This window comes from Lutzomyia longipalpis, chromosome 1 (assembly GCF_024334085.1).
Source record: "Lutzomyia longipalpis isolate SR_M1_2022 chromosome 1, ASM2433408v1".
In the NCBI taxonomy this organism is placed as follows: Eukaryota; Metazoa; Arthropoda; class Insecta; order Diptera; family Psychodidae; genus Lutzomyia; species Lutzomyia longipalpis.
Window position 1 is genome coordinate 29,384,188 of NC_074707.1, and position 23,505 is coordinate 29,407,692.

General features: G+C 36.3%; 2 protein-coding genes across 2 annotated transcripts in view; both read right to left on the reverse strand.

Moving 5' to 3' along the window:
• Window positions 1-5: 5 nt before the first annotated feature.
• The window catches only part of LOC129797428 (205 kDa microtubule-associated protein-like), a 38,000-nt gene continuing 14,500 nt past the window's right edge, over window positions 6-23,505 (reverse strand). Inside the window, exons 6-10 of the mRNA XM_055839970.1 lie at window positions 10,659-11,807; window positions 7,473-7,669; window positions 5,143-7,082; window positions 4,079-4,412; window positions 6-2,697 (exon numbers count right to left, since the gene is read on the reverse strand). Of these exons, the coding sequence (XP_055695945.1) occupies window positions 2,371-2,697; window positions 4,079-4,412; window positions 5,143-7,082; window positions 7,473-7,669; window positions 10,659-11,807 (3,947 nt within the window). The 3' untranslated portion in view covers window positions 6-2,370. The remainder of the gene's footprint in view (window positions 2,698-4,078; window positions 4,413-5,142; window positions 7,083-7,472; window positions 7,670-10,658; window positions 11,808-23,505) is intronic.
• LOC129797663 (uncharacterized) lies at window positions 17,268-23,264 on the reverse strand. Its single transcript, XM_055840445.1, has 2 exons — window positions 21,120-23,264; window positions 17,268-21,054 (listed from the first exon to the last, which is right to left on the reverse strand). The coding sequence occupies exon 2, from the start codon at window positions 20,965-20,967 to the stop codon at window positions 19,996-19,998; it is 972 nt and encodes a 323-aa protein (XP_055696420.1). The 5' UTR covers window positions 20,968-21,054; window positions 21,120-23,264; the 3' UTR covers window positions 17,268-19,995.

Consider the following 23,505-nt stretch of genomic DNA (forward strand, 5'->3'; position numbering starts at 1 on the left):
CATCATTGTCCTTCATAAAATTTATAAATATATTTTATATCAAAATAATATATGTAAGAAATGCTTTACAATCTAGAAAAATCTTATGTTTATACCTTTTTTTTGTTCTTGCTCAAATTTTTTCTTTTTACTCTCAAATATAAAGTTCACTTTCTATTTGCTGATAATATCGCATATTAAAAAAAAAAACGTGCTGATTTGATTTTTATTTCTTTTTGCGCAATCCCAATTTAAGGATACATAATTTTCAGGCAAAAAAAATCAATATGTCAATTCCTATAATTTTTTTTTCATTTCATTTAAAACTAAATAAGAAAAAAATCTTGATAAATAATCTCTTATAATTTTTTTTGGGAAATAAAAACCAAAAGCAAAAACTTCCGTGCAATTTTTCTTTAAATCAATTTCTATTAATTTATTTATTTTTTCTAATATAGAGGGATTTCTTTTCGCTCTATAGCTCTCTTTTTTTTCAAACTAATATAATGAGAGAATTTTGTGAAATATTTTTTTTTAGTTTCTTTCAACACAATTTCTTTTTAATATAATAATTAGAACAAGGATTGTAAAAAGGTTCTTTTTCGCGTGTTTTTTTATAACCAAAAAATATCAAGTCTTTGAATTCAGAATTAAAACAAAAATGAAAAACAGGTTAAAGAAAATTCCTATAATACTCATATCATACCCCTTTTAATAGTTAAATCAGAGCATCTAAAAATAATTAAATTGTGTGGAAATTTTAATGTGATGACTGCTATTTTAATTTCTTTTAAGGATTTTAAAAACTTCTTTAGGTATTATTTTTCATTCTAGAAGATATTTCTGTGATGCAAATGGGGTTTATTTTTCAGGTTTAATTTGCACTTTAAATCAAACACCGAAAAATTCATTTAACTGGGACAATTTGGTTGGAAAACTAAATGAGTTTTTTGTAAATTTTCTTCCAACATTCAATTACTTTTAGAGACTCTCACATATATTTTAATAAGGGAATAAAATTATAATTCTTTTTGTTTGTAAAGTTCTCTCACTTACCACTGTGTACGATATACTTGTTAATATTTTATTTATCATTCAAAATTGTTATTTACTCACTGATAATCTTTTTTTTTTCTTTCATTAAAAATACATTGTATAGTAAAAACTGTAATAAGGCAAAGCAACATTTAACAGGCAACTCGAAATATTAAATTTATTAATCTGACTCAATCCTCCAGCACTGTGAGCATTTTTTTCTTCTTCAAACATCTTCCAAATTAAATTGGCCCCCAATCCCCCCATCCACAAAAGTCCCTTCATGAAGTCAATGAAGCAATTTTCATTTTTAAAAAATGAAAATTCATTACCAAGCGCGTCAGACAACAATTATACTTTTTTTTTTACTATCTCATTTCGGCTTTTTTTTTCTTTTTTAATTAGTTAATGTGTGTTTAAGTTTGTTTTTTAAGAGGATAATTAGTTAGGTAATGTATTTTTTTTTTAGTTTAATGAATTATCATTTTTACGTGCATTATTTCGTGTAATATCTCTCGTATTGATAAAAAATTTTACTTTTCACATCAAACACATTCCTATATTTTTTGCGCATCTTCTCATATTATCCGTTTTCTTTATTTTATTTTATTTATTACGATATAAGCACATATAAGATTTAATCACTACTTTTCCATAAATTGGTAATTATTTCATGTTTTTTTTTTCTCCAATACATAATTCTTGTTCCTTCCGGCATTCCTTTTGATTCCTCCCCTTATCTTTTGCATTTTCTCTCATCCATTAAGTTTCTTTTATTTTTTTATTCTTTTAATTTTATCAATTATATGAATGATTAGTATTGCAGTTAGATTAATATTTTCAATTGTATGCGCTAGATTACGTGTGATTCGATTAAAAGTTTAGATAAATTTTCTTTTTCTTCGCATTTTGCGACAAAACAAAAAATGATAAAAAGCAACTTGAAAGACAAAAAATTGGTGTATGTGCAATCAAACAATATCAAATTAAAAAAAATGTCACTAAAAATAAACTAAAATAGCCGTCTTGTTAGACGATAAACATGATTTTTTTTTTAAAAAAGTCAATATTTCAGAATAATAACGACTTCCTCTCGTTGTGCCTAATTTCGTTCTCAATTTTTACTTCTTCTTCTCCCTATACAAATTTCTTCCTTTTGCAAAACTCTCTCACTCAAAAATATTTTCTTTGCTTGCCATCAACGCTGCCGGCGCACCTCAAACAATTCAGCTTTGATTGGTCTGTTATCGAGATAAAAAGTAGTGATAAAATAAAGAATATTAAAGTGATGAAAAAAAAAATCCTTCATAAATTACAAAATGAAGAGAGAGATTAGAAATTGTGTGGATACACAGCTTAATCATTTTTGAGGTCAATTATCAATTGGGCTGCATTGTCGTGAATTTTTTGAGATTCCTCCACCTTTTTCACCTCAATCCCATCAACATTCCCCTCTGTATGCAAAACATCACCATTCGACAGCTTCTCCGTCACTTCGATCGTCTTAATTTCCGTCACCGTTGACACGGGCTTTTTCTCACTCAGTTTTGTTGTTGTTGCCTTTTTGGTTGTTGTTGTTGTTGTCGTCGTACGCGATGTGAGTGATCCCGGCCTCTTTGCCACCGTTGAAGTGGTCGTTGTTGTTGTCTTTACGCCATTCCTTGCAGAGCTAGTTGTTGTAACCTTTTATCCCAAGAAAGATTTTAAGAAAAAGATAAATTGTTATTTATTTTTTAAAATCTTTTGCGTCCATGTGAAACATGAATTCTTTTTATCTCGATATTTATTGTGTAAATGCTTTCAGAGAACTTTTTTTCAGTCAGAACGACTTCTATGGCCTCTTTTGCGTGAATTTGTTGTACTTGTAACTTGGAAAAACAATTAAATTCCTAAATAATTGGTAAAATTAAATGTTTCATGTTTGGGTCAGCGTATGACCCCAAAAACGCGAAAGGGTTAATTAAAAGGGATATTTATCAGATTTATCTATTGTTCTATATTATTTACAAATGGAAATTTTTGTTGTTGACTTTCAATACATTAGAAATGATTAAAAATAATAAATCTTCAAAAAATGAAGAGATTCGGTTAAAAACAAAAGGATTTTGATAATAAATTTTTCTTATCTTACAATTCCTCAATTATAAAGTTTTTAGTAAATATTTTGGGAAAATCTTATAAAAAATTTTGACTAAGGTTTTGAAGGAAAATTTAGGCTCTTTATAAATCCTTCTGACTGTTTTCTGGCACAGGAAATTCTTTGATTTTCTTAGGGGAACGTGACACAATTCAGACCTCAAAATGTTCGCGCAGAATGAGAAAAAATGGTATAAAATAAAAGGCACTATTCTTCAATTTGGTACCATTTTAATGCCCATTTAATGCTCTTTTTACTCCCATAACTTTCTACATTTAAAGTTTTATCGGTTTTAAATAATAGCAGATTGAAAAAAGGCCTTAAGAGGTCAAACTTGAGCCACGATCTCCTAGATCAACAAAAGAACAATTTAAAAATATCAACTGTCAAATTCTTACAACAACTTTAAAAGAAAAGATTTTTATCAGAATCGACCCCAAAGTTTAAAAAAAAATCAAGAATTTTTGTTGAGAATTGACATTTCTATACAATTTTGTATTCAGTCTTTGTGAAAATTTTTACAACTTTTATTTGGATGTATTTGGAATATAGTAAGTTAAACTAAAATTGGCAATAGTTTATCTTTAAATGAAACAATTCAAAATGTTCAAAATAAAAAAAAATCTATTCTTCAAGATTAAGTTGATTCTATCAAGTAATTGATTTACATAAAAACTATAAAATATTTGCCCTTCTCGCTATTTAAATATTTTAGAAACAATTCTTGAATTTTTCATATTTTTATAGCATGAATGTGTGAAAAATATTTTCAAATTAGCATGTTTAATTGTCTGTGATTTTTATCTGTGCAAGACAGACACTATCTTTAGGATGAGGACAAAATTAATGAGTTCAGAGTTGAAACTTTGTCCCTTTTTAATGAGTTATGTTTTAACATTGAAAAATAAGAACAAATTAGAGGCTCACCTTTGATGTGGCATCAGCTGTCTTCCGCAATGTCGATGTAATTGTGGGCTTTGGCGCAATGGGCTTCGTACTTGCCGACATGGGCCGGGATGTTGTCCTCGTTGTCGTGGTGGACGTTTTCGTGGCGGCTGCATCTTTGTCCTTTGCCGCTCCAGCTGATGTTCGAGTCGTAGTGGTCGTGGTCGTTGCACTCGGTACTCTCGGTTTTGCCGACGAGAGGGCTGTGCGTGTGGTTTTCGTCACTGTCGTCGTGGTGGAGCTCGCTACGGAAGTACCACCTGCTGCTGGCACTTTGGGCCTTGCCGACAGCACAGTTGGTTTCGATGACAGATTCCTTTAAAAGAGGGGAGAGCAAGTTTATTTTAATTCCAAGTTTTTATTGCTCTTCCTCATAAACTTCCTTTATGTGCTTTCCAACATTTTCCCCCTTTTTCCATTAGAATTAAGAATTCAAAAATAAAAAACCTTTCTAGTCTATTCTTTACTTTGCATTTTGTCTCAAAATTCTAAAATCACGTTCCTGAAGGTAACAAATCGATAAGGTGGAGAAAAATGTTAAGTTTGTCGCTACAGCAGACTGCAAATTCCAATTGAATTACATGCATATTAAAAAGGCAACAATTTAATGCTCCATAAAATGATTTTCCTTCTGAGAATTCAACATTTATCACCACATATTTTCCACGTATGTAGGTATCTTGAACTACCATTTATATTATGTATGTATCATGTACTCTCCTATTTGGCAAAAGCTACATTTTGCAATATTACATATCATAGCACGGGAATACATATTGTTCTCAGTGTCTAAAGTTGCTGACTGAAGGAAAGTTTTTCTGATTGCCTCAAGGCGAAGAAGGGAAGGAAGAAGTTTTGCGAAAATGAAAAGAACTTTCCGGAGCAGAAAAGTCTTCTCCGGCACTATATAGAAGAGTTGAGTGGCATTGTTCAACATTCAATGAACAAATTTTGGCAACGATATTTATAAAAGTTATGACAGAGGGTTGAAATGGGTGTGAGTGAGGGTTGGGAGGAAAATAATTTTATTTTGTTGAAAAACTTACTTTGTTGCTGTCACTGTCGATGTCGTCTTCTTAACATTTCCTGCTGCTGTCGTGGTTGTCGTGGTCTTCGTAGTAGCTCCAGCCGTTGACGACGTTTTGGCGGTTGTGGTGGATGTTGGTCGGGTTAGGGGAGATTTCGTAGCTGATGAGACACGTGGGGCTGCTGTTGCTTTGGTGGTTCCAGTTGTGGCCAATGGCGATTTAGTAGCTGTTGACGGTGATGCCAGAGGTTTCCTTGTGGCTGTAAGAGGCGATTTGGCTGTTGTGCTAGTTGGAGGTTTCGTAGTCGCCGCTGGACTTGACTTTGGACGAGTGCTGAGTGTGGATGGTGGCTTCACCGGTGATGTTTTACCCGCCGCAGCTGTGGCTGGTTTTGCACCAGCTCGTGGTGCTGCAGTTGCTGTGGCTGGCTTAGCTGTCCCCATGGGCTTAGTCGTACGTGGTTTAGCTTTTGGTTCATCCTTCTTGGAACTCTCAGCTGGAGCTTTTGTTGCCTTCTTCACTTCCTCCTCCTTGGCCGGTTCTGTGGCAGCTGCCAGCAATGTTGTTACAGCTGCTACAGCAACCCCGGCTGATGCTACTCCCAAAACAGCTGGAAGCACAGATTCATCATCCTTCTTCTCCTCCACCTCAGTCTTACTCGTTTCTTCCACAATTTTCACCTCCTGCTTAACAATCTCTGCCTCCACGGCAGCAGGTTCAATCGGTTCAGATGGTTCAGCCAATTTCTCCACAGCCTCCATGAGTTTATGTGGCTCAGGACTAGTCAGACGCATTGCTTCGGGAATTTCAATCATACCATTGTTAACAGCAGGCGTTGGTGGTGGCGTTTCAACTTTACTCGGCACAACAGTCTCCTCCTGTTCTACCATCAAATCCGTTGCGGATTCCTTGAGGAAACAATGATCAGATTCAGGAGAATCCTCAACATTGAGCTCCTTCTCGTCCATTTGACTTTTGGATTCGGATTCCGGGAGTAAATTCAAATCCATACCCTGTTCATCTACCCTGGCATTGGAAGATACAAATGCATCTACGGGCATTTTGGCCTGTTGTGCAATTCCTGTAAAGTCCGAATCTAAATCTGTCACACTAACATTATTCTGCTCCTGAGGCACAATTGGATTAACACCCCCTCCCATGAAGTCAACCAAATCTGGCTTTTGATGTGCAAAATCCAACAATACCGATGCCGCTTCCAATTCTGACTCTGGCTTCTCCGATTCAATCTCATACCGACGCTCTGGCTCCTCACTCTGAAACATATCCTCCTCAGGTTTGAGATCCTCATCACGTACATCCCCATTCTCCTTTGTTTCCTCCTCACCGGACTCATCGAGTTCCTCTTTGGACGGAAGCAGCTGCACGGAATTCATGTCGTGTGGATCCCTCGAGAATGATCCGTCATTTATATCCTGATGATAGGACATATTCATGGGATCACTCTCACCTGGGACCGTTTCACCGAGAGCCAAACTTTCGGGGATATTTTTAATGATGTCATTTAGTTGCTCATCAACAGTTTGTGGAGATTTCTCTGATGTATCTTCCACACCCTCATCCTTCTTCTCATCCCCATGCATTGCTTCCTTCAAATTGATTTCTTGATAATTCGTCGGTGATTGCGGTAGGTAGACACCATCAAATTCATGGGGGCACTTTGAGATTTCGGCATTAAATTGATCGGCATCGGGGAGGTCAAAGAGAGAATTCTCGGCAGGAGCCTTTCGCGGACTCTGCGCCAGTATTTCATCCTTCACCATCCCCAAATGATGGTTATTCTCCTTAAATCCACCACCATGAGAATTCACCGGGGATGATGGGACGAATTCCTGTGCATCAGGATTTAATCTAGACGCCATTGTATCCTCACTCTCTTCCTTCTTTTCCAAATCAACAAGCTCTGGTTCCCTCTCGGACAAGGTGTCCTCGTTAATAAGCTGCATAAAACAATAAAAAATTTATGAGTTTGCCATTTATTAACATACAACTGCTTTACACTTTTAATGCTCTCGCAAGAGATGATGGAGATTGGGCGAAAACAACTCATTACGAAAAAAAATAAGAGTCAAGAGGTGTTGTGAAATTAAGCGCATTATGGCGAATAAAATGTCCACAAGCGCAGAAATTGTAACCAAATTGAGAAAATTTGCATTTGAGAAGTAAAATTAACGTGACACACGAGAAAGAAAAACTTGCTTGAGTAGGATGTGAAAAATTTCACGTAGGATACACTTTGTGGAGAAAAAAAAACTGGAGTATTTATGAGAATGAGAATAAGATTGTGGTATAAATTTTATATGTGAAAATTTGTGGGTTGATTGACTTACATCTGAACAAGCTTCTTGAGACTCAGCAATTGCTTGCGAAACTGCGTGAGATTCCTTCACTTTCAACTCCTTCTGGTGCTCTCCTTTAATGTAATTCCACTCCTCGTCGGATTCCTCTTCACTCTCAACAATTGCTCCACTTTCTACCGTTGTTGGTGTTTCTTCTCTCGTTAATTCCGCCACCACACATTCAGATTCTAGTTGTACGCGAGATCGAGAAAAAAAATATGCCGAGGCAGAAGTGAAAAGAAAAATGTTATATCACAATTTCGCGACAATTCCATATATTAATAATAATTTGGTAAGGTACAGTGACTCACACAATAATACAAACAATTCAAATTGCGTGGGATTTAACTTTTGATTTCATTGCATAATTTGTAGTATTTTTTTGGTGGGTAATTCTTTTGTCTTGAATTAAAAGATTGGTGAAAATTTAAGGAATTTATACCATTTATGGAACTTTTAGTCAAGACACATTTCGTTTTTCATAGAACGAAGACTAAATTGCTATAAAATTGACAAAAAGCGCCCTCATCTTTCATGAACTCCAGTAGTTGTGAATTTCAAAAGTTTAGCATTTTATAACTCTTGCTTCCCGGAAAGTGCCATAAGTGGCTGGAAGTTGTGCAGGATGATTGCCCATTGCATCAGGAAGTTTCTAAGGGATCTTAGAAACTTTAAGTAAGTCCCCTTCGCAATTTCGTGAAGCATTTCTTTAGATTCAGATTTTGACCCAAAAATGACATCAATGATAAGTCGAGTGTTAAAAATGATATTTATTAGACCCCTTAGAAACATCCTGATGCAATGGATAAGATGACTACACAACTTCCAGCCACTTATGGCACTTTCCGGGAAGCACATCAAACCGTTCCGGGAAGAAAAGTGTATGAACTTCAAATTACTTCTTGAATGAGTCTTAACTCTTCATTAAAAAACATTTAGGTTGGGACCTTCTAAGCAACATCTTATTCTTTTCTCTTTAGAACAAAATAAAAGTAATCCACTTTCAATCAAAATAAATACAGTTGGAATCTGGGAGGACACAGTAGGAAAACTGGTTCTAAAACTTTTTTCGTGAACTGTATTTACTCTGTGAAATTTTACACACCTACCACAAAATCGATCGCGGAGAGAAAAAAAAAAGATCACAGTGTCTTATTACGAAATCTCTCACAGCGATATTTTGACCATGAGCGGCATTTCGCATTTGCCATTTACACCGCGCTGCTTCTCTTTCTTCTTTCCTCCAACATTTTTCTTTTTATTCTAATACTATCTCTGCATTTTCTTCCTTGTACAAGAAATGTCCGGAAGTTTGTATTTTCCCCCCCAGCAAATGACATAACTTTCATTGACGGAGGACGATGCCAAAAAAAAAACAAAAGATTAACTGCGTCTTGCCATAAAAAGGTTCCCCCACAAAAAATAAAAAATGAGCAACAAGCAGACAACGTCCTCCGCCTTCTATAACAAATTCCATCCGGGCGGCGTTTTCACGCCCAAAGTTTGCCAACAAACTCCATGGCGACTAGAAATGGAAATTGTGGGTATTGATATAATTGGAAAGAAAACTTCTCTTCCTGCGGGAGGAGAACTTTATGAGCTGTTACAATTTCACGATGTGAAGAAATGGGGCTCCGCTTTGCATTTCTCCCGCATTCTCTTCATCAAGCACCTCGTGCCGTTGCCGTTTTTTTCTCCATTCCCACACCTCCTCACCTGTGTGTAATTTGGGTATGCCCTTTTTATCCAATCTACACCCAATATCACGTCTAATCGCATCGAAGGGGGAGATTTATAAATAAAACTATACAAAGGAAAAGGGAGATTTTTGCACAAATAGCCACATACCATTTCTCCCCGACACTATTTTCGTCGCAAATGTCTGCCGCTTTCTTGTGGGCTGCTTTTTCACACCGATATATTTCACGAAGTATACCCGTTCCCGTGCTAATTCCTACGTTAACCTACACCTGATGCACAACACAATAACGTAACACACAAATAATTATTGGTTTTTCACGATAAAACCACGAAAGAACAATTTAAGATTATTTTCTTGCGAAATCCTCGCTTTTCTTCTCGAAGCAGCAGCAGATGTGTCAAATTGCTTTCCAATTGGAGGCGCTGCTGTCGGAAGAAGGTTTTTGCGCGATTCCAAGGGGTTTCTCAGTTTATTTTGTGTAATTAATTTTTCCGGGAAAATCGGGAAAATCTCTTTTTTTGAGCTCCAAAAGTTGCAGAGGGACCTAAGGGACCCCGGGGAGCTACAGTAAAAATTTGGGGGCGCAACTCACCGATTTTTTTTGCCTTCACAGAATTTAAAGTACTGCGCCGAAAATTTTTGGTGGCTGTGGAAAAATCAAATTTTCTCCGCTCCTCGCAATTTTCCGGCTTTTCCTGTCGCAGGGAACTTCTTTGGGCCCCCATGCATCTGTTCCGGGAGTTTTCCGGGTTTTTCAAGGAGGTTTTCTGGGAGTTAATTTGGGGGGCTTTGGCCGCCGGCAGTTTTCGTTTTTGTCTGGTCCAAATAATAAAATTTGAACTTTAACGAAGTTTTTTTTGCATTGCGACAAAGTTCGTGATTTTCGTGTTTTTTTCCAAAGTGGGCATAAAACGCATTTTTCGGACTCCTGGGCACTTACGGGTGCTCCCGCGGCTCCGGGGAGCCCCCTCTTTGCGAAATTTGGGGCTGGCAGAAATTTTTACGGTTAGGTTTAAATATTTGAAATTTTTGACGGTTGGGGATTTTACACGCACTTTTTCCCCGGAAATCCCGGAAATGGATTTTCGCGAACTTTTGGAATTTTTGATGCCAATCGACGCGGCGTCGCTTCCCGGTCACAAAAAACCATCAGGAGGCGAAGAATAATCTTTCAGAATTATTTTTAAGTGAGATGGAGGGTCGTTGTGGGTGGTAGAGGATCAAAATTAAATAGTAAATTACCCTAAATTTTCTTCCAATAAATTATTTTGATGAATTAAAATTTCTTGAAAAAATTATCAAACTAAAAATGCAAAAAAGAGAAAGCTTGCAATCCTATTTAGAATTCAAGTTCCACGAACTGAACCCACTCTCGTGCGAGCTAGCGCCGTCTGTTTATCCTCACTCCCCCACGCAATTTGTTGTTGAAAAAGCTGTGAGAGAGTATTTAAAATAGTATAGCCATTAACACTTACTTTGCTCCTCTGAGGTGGTGGTGATCTCACAATTGACATCTTCCAGGTGTTGCTGCTCCTGCGGGATGTTTGCTTCGGGAATAACATCTTGTTCGGCTACGGGAATGTCTTCCTCCACGGCCTCGATGTGATCCAAAACTTCTGGAGCAGCTGCATCATCTTCATGCGCTACAACACTTTCGGGGTTTTTGCCAAAGAGAGAAATCTCATCGTTGGCAATTTCCGGCAATTGTTCCGCTACCACATCTGGAACATTTGCAATTGTCTCACAATCATCCGTTACGTCCACATTCTGGTTGAGATAGTCACTCTCTGTGGATACCACGGGGCTCTCATTGGGCACATCTTCTTGCACAGCATCATCATGATCAACCTGAGTGTTTTCTTGTGAAATTTCAGCATCCACATGGAAGTAATCTTGCTGTTGCACTGGAATGTCGAAGGGATTGCGTTGCTGTATTGGCGGTATATCATCTCCTGAGATGGGTGCACTGTAGGTATTTTCCGTGAATGATATGATATTCTCCTGGCGCACTTCAAATTGCTCCTCATTGGTATGCATTGCAAATGGATTGTAGTCTTCTGGTGTCTCCTCACTGGCATCCATTTCTTTTGGCTCAAATTGCTTCTCCTCCTTCGTTGCCGGCACATTGCCATCATCCTCCATTGGGCTCAGCATAATCTCATCCCCACCATCGACATCTGTCTCTGGCCCCAAATCACCATCATCGTCATTGCTGTCCAAAGCTGAACGCTTTCCCGTTGATGATTGCTCAATCTCCAGCACACCAGATCCATTCAGATTCGTATCACAATAGAAATTATTTTCATCTCCCAGCAGATCACTACTTGTCACACCACTCCCCAACGGTGACGGGGCAGTTTTTACCAAGTTATTCAAACTATCTTCCTCCTCTTCGGAACCCAACGTCCCACCGGCTGTCCCAATAATCTGGTCACTCGCATACAGTGGATCATTGTTGGTTGCATACTCAGTTTCCATGGCCACTTGCTGCTGTGCCCAATCAGCCACAGATTTCCCTATAATCGCCGGATCCTTGAGGAAGACGATGATAATGGTGATATTGTCAGTCGATCCGTTTGACTTTGCCTTATCCACCAAATACTTTGAAATACACGCTGAATTGTCTGCAATGGAGGAAAAAAATAAAAGGTAGGTACATACTATAATTCCACATCCATGCTCTCTTCCCAGAAACATTCTTTCACATATCTTTCTCTCGCTCACATGTTGCTCTAATTAGAGGTGTCGAGAATTAATAGTCCGAAATAAATAGTCTTATATTTCTTCTTTTCACTCTCTTCCCTCCTCACACTCCCTCCTTTATCTCATTAAACGCCATTTATAATTGAATGGCGTTGACCGATGGATTTTAGAGTGCATGCTACATCAAGTGAAACGCCATCAGTACCTAATAATTGTATCGAATTTATGTGAAAAATTTCTTTCCTGCTAAGTCAATCCTAATTTTAAATAAAGAAAGGATAAAGAAATGACAGAGATTTATAATTTCGTTTTTCTTAGAATCTACACTGATGATACCATTTGGTTTCTTATTCGTTTAAACAGAGAGTTCATGGAGACACACACAGTACATAATAATAATAGAAAAATAAAAGCAAGCACTCTAAGAAAAATAATTTATTTTTCCGACAAAATTTATACCACATGTGGCTTATGTCTCTATCAGAAAAATTTCATCTTTCACTCGCTTTTCCATGGTTCCCTCTCACACAACTATTCCTTCAACTATCCAAATTCATCTAATGAGATTTCTTTGCTGTTGGTTGTAAAAAAAAAATACACACAGCAGAAAAATTCACATAGCAGTTTCACTAAAGTGAGTAACTAGGCAATTGACAGTTACTTGTTTTAATTATTTCACTTTTTCTTCAATTTCCTCCATCTTTTATAGGCAGGCAAGCCGGCACACCATTCACGAATCTCACAAATATTCGCTCAACACAATGTTTTACAACATTAATGTGATCGGACAGGCAATGTGGAGATTAATGCCGTTACATGCACAACATTCCTTCAAATTGTAGATATAAGAAGACCCCACAATTCATCATGAGTTGAGAGATTTTGTTCAAAAATAATTCTTTCTTGGGGGGAAATCTCAGTCTCTAAATTTAGCCACATTTTGCTCCAGCTGAGCAAAAAGGTCACAACCTTCATGAGATTCTTAACAGACTGACTTTCACAAAAATCACACCATCGATTGCATCCAAGGAACGAAAATTATATTTTCCTGCCTTTTATTTAATGTAATTACATTTTCATCATAATTATTGTGTAACGCACAACACACATATTTCAAATACAGAAAAAAAACCAAGGTCAAATAGATTGACCCTGAACTCTTGTTGTAGAGAAATTTCAGAATGTTGCAAAATAATACAGTGATGGTCAAGAAAATACTTCATATAGAATTTATGTTTTTTACGAATTTTGGTTACGCGGTCATAGTTCAACGTTTAGAATTTATTTAAAATACATATTAGTCGTTTTTCATCAAGTTATGTAAATAAATTCTTAATTAGGGACTAACAAGATAAGTGATGGTCCAATATTTTTTATTAAACTGGAAAAACATTTCTTATCTATTTTTGAGTTAATAATTTATCAATAGTCTATCAGTTTTTAAGAACTTTTCTTAAGAAAAAAAATTTCCCTATATTTTCTACTTTTAAAATTCTGATAAAATCTATATATGAATCCATTACAAGTTGTACTTTTGTAAGCCTTCAATAAAGACCTAAAATGTTGTTTATAATAGGATTTTTTATTGACCCTAAATTGGATTAAGTAAGCTTAACACCTGCATAAAAGTCCTTTATAGGTCCTCGTGCATTTTGTGATGAAATCGCATTTAAGCTTTTCATATAACAAATCCACTTTTCCATTCGCAATTAGAGTTTGACAATGGGGAAGCAATTTAGAACGACCATTTGAATAATTGTGGTTTAAGGGGTGCAATGTGGACAAATTTTATGTATTTAAAGTTTACATATGTGCATGTATTCATGGTGCATAAAACCACATAGCATGGTACAATACATAATGTACATTTGGTTTAACATGATCAAATAAATGCACAAGTTTATGCTTTGAATGAAAATTTTGCTCAAATTCAGCCTGATACGAATTTGGAATATTCAATCGATTCAACCCTTTTTGTAGATCTTTAAATAATATGAACAATTCAAATAATACTTCTCTTAGTTAGCAAAATAAAAGAATTTTAAATATTCATAAGGCATAGCATGATGTTTGATGATTCCTGATAGTATCATAACTAGAATATTCTCTCAGCATCAGCGGTTTTAACATCAGCAAATCTTCATGTTCTTGAACCCTTTTAAAATGTTAAAGGAAGTATCTTCTCCTTTACATGTTTCTTTCGATATTTTATAATAAAATTATAATAATAAACCAAGCTTTAGAATATAAGAAGTTAATAAAGAGACGTAAAAGAATGTAAGAAGAAAATAAATTATATAAATCTCTATTGCTATTACTAATTTCTTTTGTACCTAATGATTAATTATTGCACACAAGAGAGAAGCTCTAGAGGCGCAAATCAAGTAATCCCCACGTGGGTATGACTCATCGAATCACTCTCAAAGGTCATTAAACATAGTGTGGAGGAAAACACTATAGAATTTGCCAGAGAGAAAATTCCAATTTATAATTCACATGAAAGACAAATAGCTGAGGGCTATTATAGTCTCTCTCTCTATGACTTTGATTATATAATGTCCATCTATCTGGAGCTTCACACCATAATAACCCCACATGGCATGAGATCAAATCAAACCATAGGTAGAGGTGCTCTATCAATCAGGAAAAGAGACTTCTTTCTTCCACTACTCGTCAAGACACCACTCTCTCTCTATATTGAGACCAATAATTCATTGAAGTTGGTACGCCAAAAAATGCACATTGAGCTTTTATATATGAGAAACTATACATACTATGTACATATGTATATATTTATGTACCTTGATAGAAGACATAAAAAACTGCACAACACATATTGCGATGGATGACTCATTCTATACGCTACATACAGTATATACGCTTTTTCTTCAATCCTCAATGAGTTATTCGCTCAACTCTTTTTTATATTCACGTAAAGGGGAGTCGCGACAGAAACAAAAACGATTTTTCAATATATCATTTAAAAGTTACACCTAAAACAAGAAGAGAAAACCATCCCATTGAGGAGTAAAAGAAACCTGACAAACCCTCTACACAATTTAACAGTTTAACAGTGAGAAGATGGTGTAGTCTCTCTAAAATTTATTACTTTCCTCACGAGAACTGAAAGTACATTTTTCATTTATTTTCCACTCACTCTTCCTCCTCACTATGCATACATATATAGGTAGCTCACATATATAGCTAAAATATTGCATTTCTGAAAAGTATACGTGCAAGAAAAAGCGTCATGATTGCAAAAATTCAATTGAACAAAAAGTCTAAATCATTAGTTATGTATATCACGTTTTAGGGATGGTATAAAGGAACACGGTAAAATGTTGAGACGTCACGCTGATATTTTTTTTGCATGGGTCAGTATAAATTTCCTATAAGAAATTTATTGTTTTCTTAATTATGAATAATAATAGGAATATTTCAGGCTATTGCTTAATAAAGAAATAAAAGAGCGTATATATTTGATTTAATACATTTAATATTTGGATAGCGTTTCAGATAAAATTTATGCTAGGTTTTGTAGAAAGGAAGGTATTAGCACGTTCAACCCTCGTTCAAATAAAAACAGTCATATTTTATTTTCTTGCACAAGTCCTTCAACTTTCTTGCAAATTGATTCTTTGCAAACTTGAAAATTTACAGGTTTAGATAAAATTTCAAGTTTAGCCTTCAAAGATAGGAAATAAACATCTCATTGATAAAATTGTTTAATTAAAAACCACAAATTTATCAAAAAATATTTATCTAAATTGTAAAAAAAAAAATATTTTAAAAAATTCTAAGAATTGCATTGAAAAATAGTTTATGTTGCATATCATTTGAAATATCTAGTATGGTCGTAAATTAACATATGGAATAGGTAAAACTATTGCAGAAAACTATAACGATCTGAATCATCATTTACACATTTTGTTGATTACAAAGTTTTTTTTTTCAAAGTTCAACTTAACATGAACGGTGGTGCCGCAGAGTCCGACCAATAAATTTATGATCCCGGAATGGAAAACATTATGTGGAGTTTTGAGTTCGAGGAGGCGTCTGCATTTTACTGCCCACATATTCACTGTGAAAATCAGCAGCATTTGCGCTTTCTTGAAATCTTTCACTGTCTATAAATTCCTCAGAGTACTTTAATAATAAACCGCAGCTATACAAATTAATTTAATAATTATTTTAATTAATTGAGAGCATTCAATAATGATTTTTTTACTACCATATATAATATTTATGTACCTATATATAAATGTATGTACATATGTGTACACATTTCGTTTTATAAAATAAAAATGCCGACTTCACACAAAACCTCATGTCTGCATCTCTATAAGTGCTACTATACAGTCTCTTTTCTTTACTTTTCTTCTTAATATTATTTTGAAGCAGATCAACGATTTTAATGTATCCATTGACTTCTTTTTTTTTACAACAGTTGCTGTGTGTTGTCTTTAGTTACTGGGAAACTATGTACATATAAATGGGTCTGATGAAAGTCAATGATAATGCTTCCAGTATATATGGGATTTTGTGCATAAAATAATACACATCTCATTCTTTCCCTCTCTATATAATCTTCTCACACCGTGTATACACACATGCCAGACATTGAGATGAAGCTGAATAAATAAATTTTAATGGAAATTCCGGCAAAATACCAACAATCTGTGCCACAGATAAAAATGGACCTTAAACATTGCAATGTCAGGTGCTTCTCATGAATTCACTTCATTCAATCCCTAAGGGATGAATTTATTAAGGAAAGAAAAAAATGTTTCCCCATACAGAAAATACACACATATACAAATTTAAAGGCAGGGGGAAATGTAAGATAAACCACACATGTCGCACTTCCGGATCTACCACGAAAGGTGAACATAATCTCGTGGGGCATAAATAATTCGAAAGAGGATCATCGACACTTTTTTTTTGTTCCAAAAGACATACACACACAAAAACTACCGCAATGGTTTTCATGCAATTACATAGGACATGCAAAACGAAAGAAATGGAAGCTCGTCTCGCTTCATTAAGGCATTTTTAAACTTGAATTTTTATTCACATGATTGCATCGCGCAAAAATTAACCATTTTTCTTTTCTCTCTCCTTCTTTTCATCACTATTCACGTTATTATAGAGTTAAAATGAGAAGAAGAAAAAAAAATAGCAAAGAGCACATTCGCAGAAGGAATAGAATTTTTGCAACAATGTCTTATAGCATTTGTTCAATTGAATTGGTATTTGATTGAAATTGAAAAAAAAGAAGAAAAGAAGGGTCATAGAACGCGCTCAAGCAAATCATGAAATCATGTCGCGCGGCTACTATAAAGTTTTAATTTAATTCGTTTGTAGGGTGCCTGAAGGGCCCCCCTACGCACCGAACAGCCGGAGAGCCCATTGCCAGCCTCACTTCTTAGCCAGCCAGCCACGTGCCACTCCGTGCTGCTCATTCAACGGTCTGTCATCGACTGACTAGCTTTCGCTCGTACTGACAGCAGCACTCTCTCTTGGCACCCTGGCAATGCTAACGCCACCTAGCGGCCGATAGCCGCAGCGCCATCTAGCGGGCAATAGCCTCACCCCTCGCTCTACTGAGACTTCTGGCAATGGTGCACGTGTGGTGCTCTTACGCACCAACGAACCCCTTCCGGCTTGAACGGCAACTACGAGTTTCCCCGCAGTTCTTTGCTAACCCTCTTTTGTCTGCCTACATTCGGCCTTTCCTGACTGTGTCAATGTCCCCATTGACGGGTCCACCCCTTCTTTTGTTCTCTTGCCTCTATTATTACTTATTATCTTACTATTATCTTGAACCTTATATTAATTTTCCTATTAAAGATATCTACAATTTCTTATTCATCCGAACTTCCTTATTCTAGCCATGCTAGGCTAAATTTCCACATATCAGCAAAACTAGGTGAAGATTTATCACTCCTGCCAATTGGGCGAAGATTTATCACTCCAGCTTCAAATTTATGCGCAGATTTAACATTTCCTTTATCTAGGCCATGTTTTACTAATACTAACCATCACTGCGCCGATTTATTCATTTATTAAAATTATTCACCTTATTACTCTTAAGCTGTGATCCTTATGTCTTAACATATGATCTTCGGAAACTTCCTCTCGGAATCCTAATTTCAAAACCCCTTTGTAATCTCTTGTAATCTCTTGCACTCTTCTGACTTTAGACTAGATAACTACTTTTTCCTCTCTTCACGTATGGAGTTTATTCCAACTCCAAAACCTTGTACCGATACTAGTTAGTTCTCTGTAGATGTGCTTTCTATATTTTCTTTCTGGATACTTTTGGTTTTACTTTCCATTTCGTCATTTCTATTGTTGTAATTTTACTAAGCTCAATCTGTGAAGATTTACCCACTTTAACTATACACGAAGAGTTACCACTCTAACCATCAATGCGAATATTACCACTCCACCACAAGGCGAAGATTTACCACTCCACCACAAGGCGAAGATTTACCACTCCACCACAAGGCGAAGATTTACCACTCCAGCACAAAGCGAAGATTTACCACTCCACCACAAGGCGAAGATTTACCACTCCAGCACTTGGCGAAGATTTACCACTCCAGCACTAGGCGAAGATTTACCACTCCACCACAAGGCGAAGATTTACCACTCCAGCACTAGGCGAAGATTTTGTCACTCCAGCCAAACTGCGAAGATTTATCACTCCAGCCAATACAGGCGAAGATTTATCACTCCAGCAATATCAGGCGAAGATTTCTCTCACTTCAGCCAAACTATGCGAAGATTTATCACTCCAGCCAATACAGGCGAAGTTTTATCACTCCAGCAATATCAGGCGAAGATTTTTTCTCTCACTCCAGCCAATTTGTGCGAAGATTTTCTTTTAAGATTTTTTTTTTTCATCCTGCTGTGGCGCTTTAACTAACCTAACAATCTTCCATAGCCATCATTCAATTTCCAAGCCTTCAGTGTGGGAATCCTTCTAGTTTTCTTTCGATTTTCGTGTAATTTCAACAATAACGCACCAATTTTATGGAACTATCTGGGCTTGGTGTCTTATTCTTCTCGAATAAACCTACCCTTCATGCAATCTCGACCATCTAGGTATTGCAACTCCCAGTCTACTTTTCCATACTCCTTACATCTTTATTTTTCTTCAAAGCATTCTTATTATTCCTCAACATTGACTATTTTATTCATTATTTCCTCTGATAAGAGATGAACTCAAAACATTCCCTTACGGACACTTTAGGGTATCTTCCACCTTTGCCTTTTCATCGACCTTTAGATTGCAAACCTCGTACACTCGCACCCATTACTGCTCGTATGCACTCATTCTTCTCCTCCCTTTCTGAAACGAGCCTGCCTGATTCATATGCTACGGGAGGAATAAGACACCTTCGCTCTCTACACGTGCAATCCCTTTCTCATTCTCATCTTTCAATTTCTTATTTTAATTCTGGATAAATTTCTCAACAAAACCTCTCAATTTAGGAAACTAAAAGTTCATTTGTACTATCCTCTTCACTACTGTATGTCCATTCTATCACGAATCGATTGTACGACATACTAAATATATCCTTCTAGGACGTACAAACTTCCAGCCTTCATCTACTTGTAAATTAATCGAATGTGTACTAAAACTCTTTTAAGGCTTGTCTCTTTTATTTCTTATTAATTTTCCCTGAAAAATTCTCTTAATAAACATCAATTTCACATCTTTTATTTATATTTCTGCTATCTGCTTTTTTTTTAAACTTGTTTGCTGGTCCGCTAAGACATCCTTCATGTTGCATATGAGAGCCCCTGCATCTCACCTTCCATTGCATCCACCATATTGCTATTTTTCTTATTCCAATTTCATCCTTGTCTTTGTCTTTCACACCGCTTGACAATCTGTGTACTCCTCTGGGCCACCAATGCGAGATATTTCCTCAATTTCTCACTAATTTCAATCTGATAATTCCCCGAAAGTAGGTTCCGTTTAGTGAAGCTCCTCTAGTCAGCAAAACTATTCAACTCCGTGATTAACATTCTGTACGCCTTACTCTTTTCTGTTACCTGCAAAACTTCCCATCAATCTCTACCGTCTTATACAACTCATTATTTTCCTTGGTGGCGAGTTGTGCCACCCCCACGCTTGCACGCGTACGCCAGGTGAGATTCGGAATTACAACGCCAGCATTTCTTGACATACTTCTTCCTTGTCTGTTCTTCCTTGTCCTGCTTCACGTCTTTCTCCTTTTCTGTTTCTTTTGTCTCTTTTGCCTCTTTCGCCTCTGTCGAATTTCCTTTATTTCCGGAAGTCTTCTCTTCCTCATAATAATCCTCGTGTTGCCATCTTGGACGCCAATTCCTCTTTCTGAATCTTCCTCTGTACATATCTCGTTCGTCCCGAAAATCACGTCGGTCATCAACTTGCTCTTTCACCTTGTTTTCTGTCTCAGGCTTGGCGGACTCCATTTTCGACTCATTTTGCTGTGACTGGCAAACCCTCACCATGTCCTTCAAAAGATCTTTAAGTGCTACATTGCCTTTGGACCTCAATGCTGTCTTTTGTGCTTCAGTTTCAAGGCCATCAATCAAATACTCCATAATCACGGGATCCTCCAATTTCGCTCTCTTTCCAATTGCCACGGTTTTGTGGAAATACAATTCCACCTCCTCATCTGGTTTCTTCTTCTTTCTCTTCAATATTTCGTGAACTTCCTTCTTTGACATTGCATCCGGAAAGTTATCCATCAATTCCTCCTTGAACTGGATCCAAGATGCTAGATTTTCCTGCGCAGTTTCATACCAAAATGCTGCTGCACCTCTCAATCTCATTGCCGCATAAACCATTGTGATCTTTTGCGTCCACCCGTGCGTAATTCTGAGGGTGTCCACCCGACGGATCCAATCTTCTGCACGGATAAAATTCTCACCCTTCTCTCCAAACACGGGAATCAGAGCAGCAATATCTGCAGCATTCATGCCTGACAACTTGCAATTTTTCTTCCGAGGCCTTTGAAAATCATCCTCCTCTTCATCCCATAATTGCTTTCCTTCCTTCATACACAACGGCGGGATCGCCATCGTAATTTCTCCGGGATGCGAATTCCTTTTGCGTTTTATTGTATCGTGGAACGCAATATTCTTCTCGGAATTAACCTCAAAATCTTCCTGGAAAATCAAAATCAAGCATTCGTGAATTTCTCCCTATTTTCTCTTCTTATTTGCATACTCACACTCTCCTGTTTCTTATTAACACTTTGAACTCGCTTTCACTGGCACCATATGGGGATAATTCTTCGCTTTTTCTTGTAAATTTTGCAACAATTTTCACAAACACGGATTCTTTTCTACGCAGTGACTTGTTTTTTTTTTTTTTTTTTGACAGCAGAAAACAATGAAACGTTTCAACTTGCTTCGTACATTTTCGCCATGTTTCACATTGCGCGGGAAATTTGAATTTTTTTTCAACGACCTTTTTAATTCTTTTTTCATATCATTTTATTAATCAAAATCATATAATTCCCTATGAATAAAACGCAATAGTTTCTTCTTTCCATTTTTTCATTCTTAAAATTTTCATCGCGCAATTCAGCACAAATCGACAAAATTCTCGGAAATATTTCTCATAATGACCTCACAGTGGCAACTAAAACTTCTTAATTCTCTTTCTTTTCACGATTAGATTCAAATTTTCACGATTATTTTACCCTAATTTATGCCACACTTTTTCATTTATTGCCACATATTTTCAAAACTTTCATGAAATTTTCTAGTCTCGAACCCTAATTTGCACTTTTATGACGCAATACCCAACGCCATTAATTTAATCCGAGAAAATCATGGAATAAAGCTCAAAATAATATCCATTTTATTAAATCAGCATCCAACAAACACTTATCTGAATCCTTCTGCGCAATTCCCCAGCGCCTTTTCCTTCTCTGGGCATCTTCTTTGGCAGCTCATCGCCCCCTTTTTCGCCTCCTTTTCTGGCGTTGTCGGCGTCGCCATTTTCTCCTGGGGCATTTTTTCCTTTTTTTTCACTTTCACTGCCACTTCACTTTTACCACTTCTGAAATGTAGGGTGCCTGAAGGGCCCCCCCTACGCACCGAACAGCCGGAGAGCCCATTGCCAGCCTCACTTCTTAGCCAGCCAGCCACGTGCCACTCCGTGCTGCTCATTCAACGGTCTGTCATCGACTGACTAGCTTTCGCTCGTACTGACAGCAGCACTCTCTCTTGGCACCCTGGCAATGCTAACGCCACCTAGCGGCCGATAGCCGCAGCGCCATCTAGCGGGCAATAGCCTCACCCCTCGCTCTACTGAGACTTCTGGCAATGGTGCACGTGTGGTGCTCTTACGCACCAACGAACCCCTTCCGGCTTGAACGGCAACTACGAGTTTCCCCGCAGTTCTTTGCTAACCCTCTTTTGTCTGCCTACACGTTTTTCTCTTTTTAACCTTTTTTTCAATTTTATTGTTTTATCTTTTCCTCAGTTTGGTTTAAAATTTTGAGAGTTTGAGATTTTTTTTCTATGAAACTAAAAAAATTAACTTGGCAAGCAAAAAAAGTATTTCTTTAAATTAAAAAAAAAAGAATCTTAGTTTTTCCGCTTCATTTAATATTGGAATGGAAATCTCAAAAACTTTGAGTTTTTTATGCAGACAACTTAATCGACCAGTGAATATTTTGAATAATTCATTTTGCAAAATTAAATAATAATTAAATTAAATATTTGAGAGCGTGCTATTTGTAATTCAATTTATTGTTTACTTCAAATTTCATATTGCATTTTTTTTTGGATAAAGTTCTTCCTTCTCTGCAACTTTCATAAAACCAAATGATAATTTTTGTATTTCTTTTTGCGAGCGCAGAGTTACTTCTTGTAACCTTTCTGTGTACGTGTATTGTTTTTTAAGGCCTTGCGAATACTTTTGTGGGAGAAAATTTAATTGGTAATGAAGAAAAAAAAACAGTGAATTTTTTACCACTTCCGGAGTACATTGGCTTATTAGTCAGATAGACATACAAAACAAATTCTTTCATTGAGACTTTCCCTTTTCCTCCCTTTTAAGTTAAAAATTTAAAATAAATTTTCTTTCACGTTGTTTAGTAGGTATATTTCTTAAGGGTTCTATTTCTAAGCTATGTAATATGTCTACTTGAACTTGCGTGATTGTAAAGATACGAAATCAGTACTTGATGTATACAAAAAGTCAATAGTGAGAGAAAATTATTCACACTGTGACTCATCATAGCAATTTTTTCTCCCTAATTTGCATTCATATAGCAGTATGTATATTTTATATAGTACATACATCTGTATATAAGTAATAATTCTTTCTTTAATTTGTTTTCCTTTCATCACATCAAAAAGTAGCAGCAATGAAGACGATGTAGTTGTGTGATATTGTGCTTTTTTCGATATTTGTAATGAATAAGCAATTTCATTTAATTGCAATGTACTTCCAGTATGAAGGGGATGTATGAGGACGTGATTGGATTACCAGAGAAGTTGAAGAAATATTCACCCCTCGTTTGAAAATTGGTATTTAGTCTAGTTGTCTTTAACATAGTTTAGTTGAGAAAATAGAGGGGATTGGCTATATACTATCTCTAA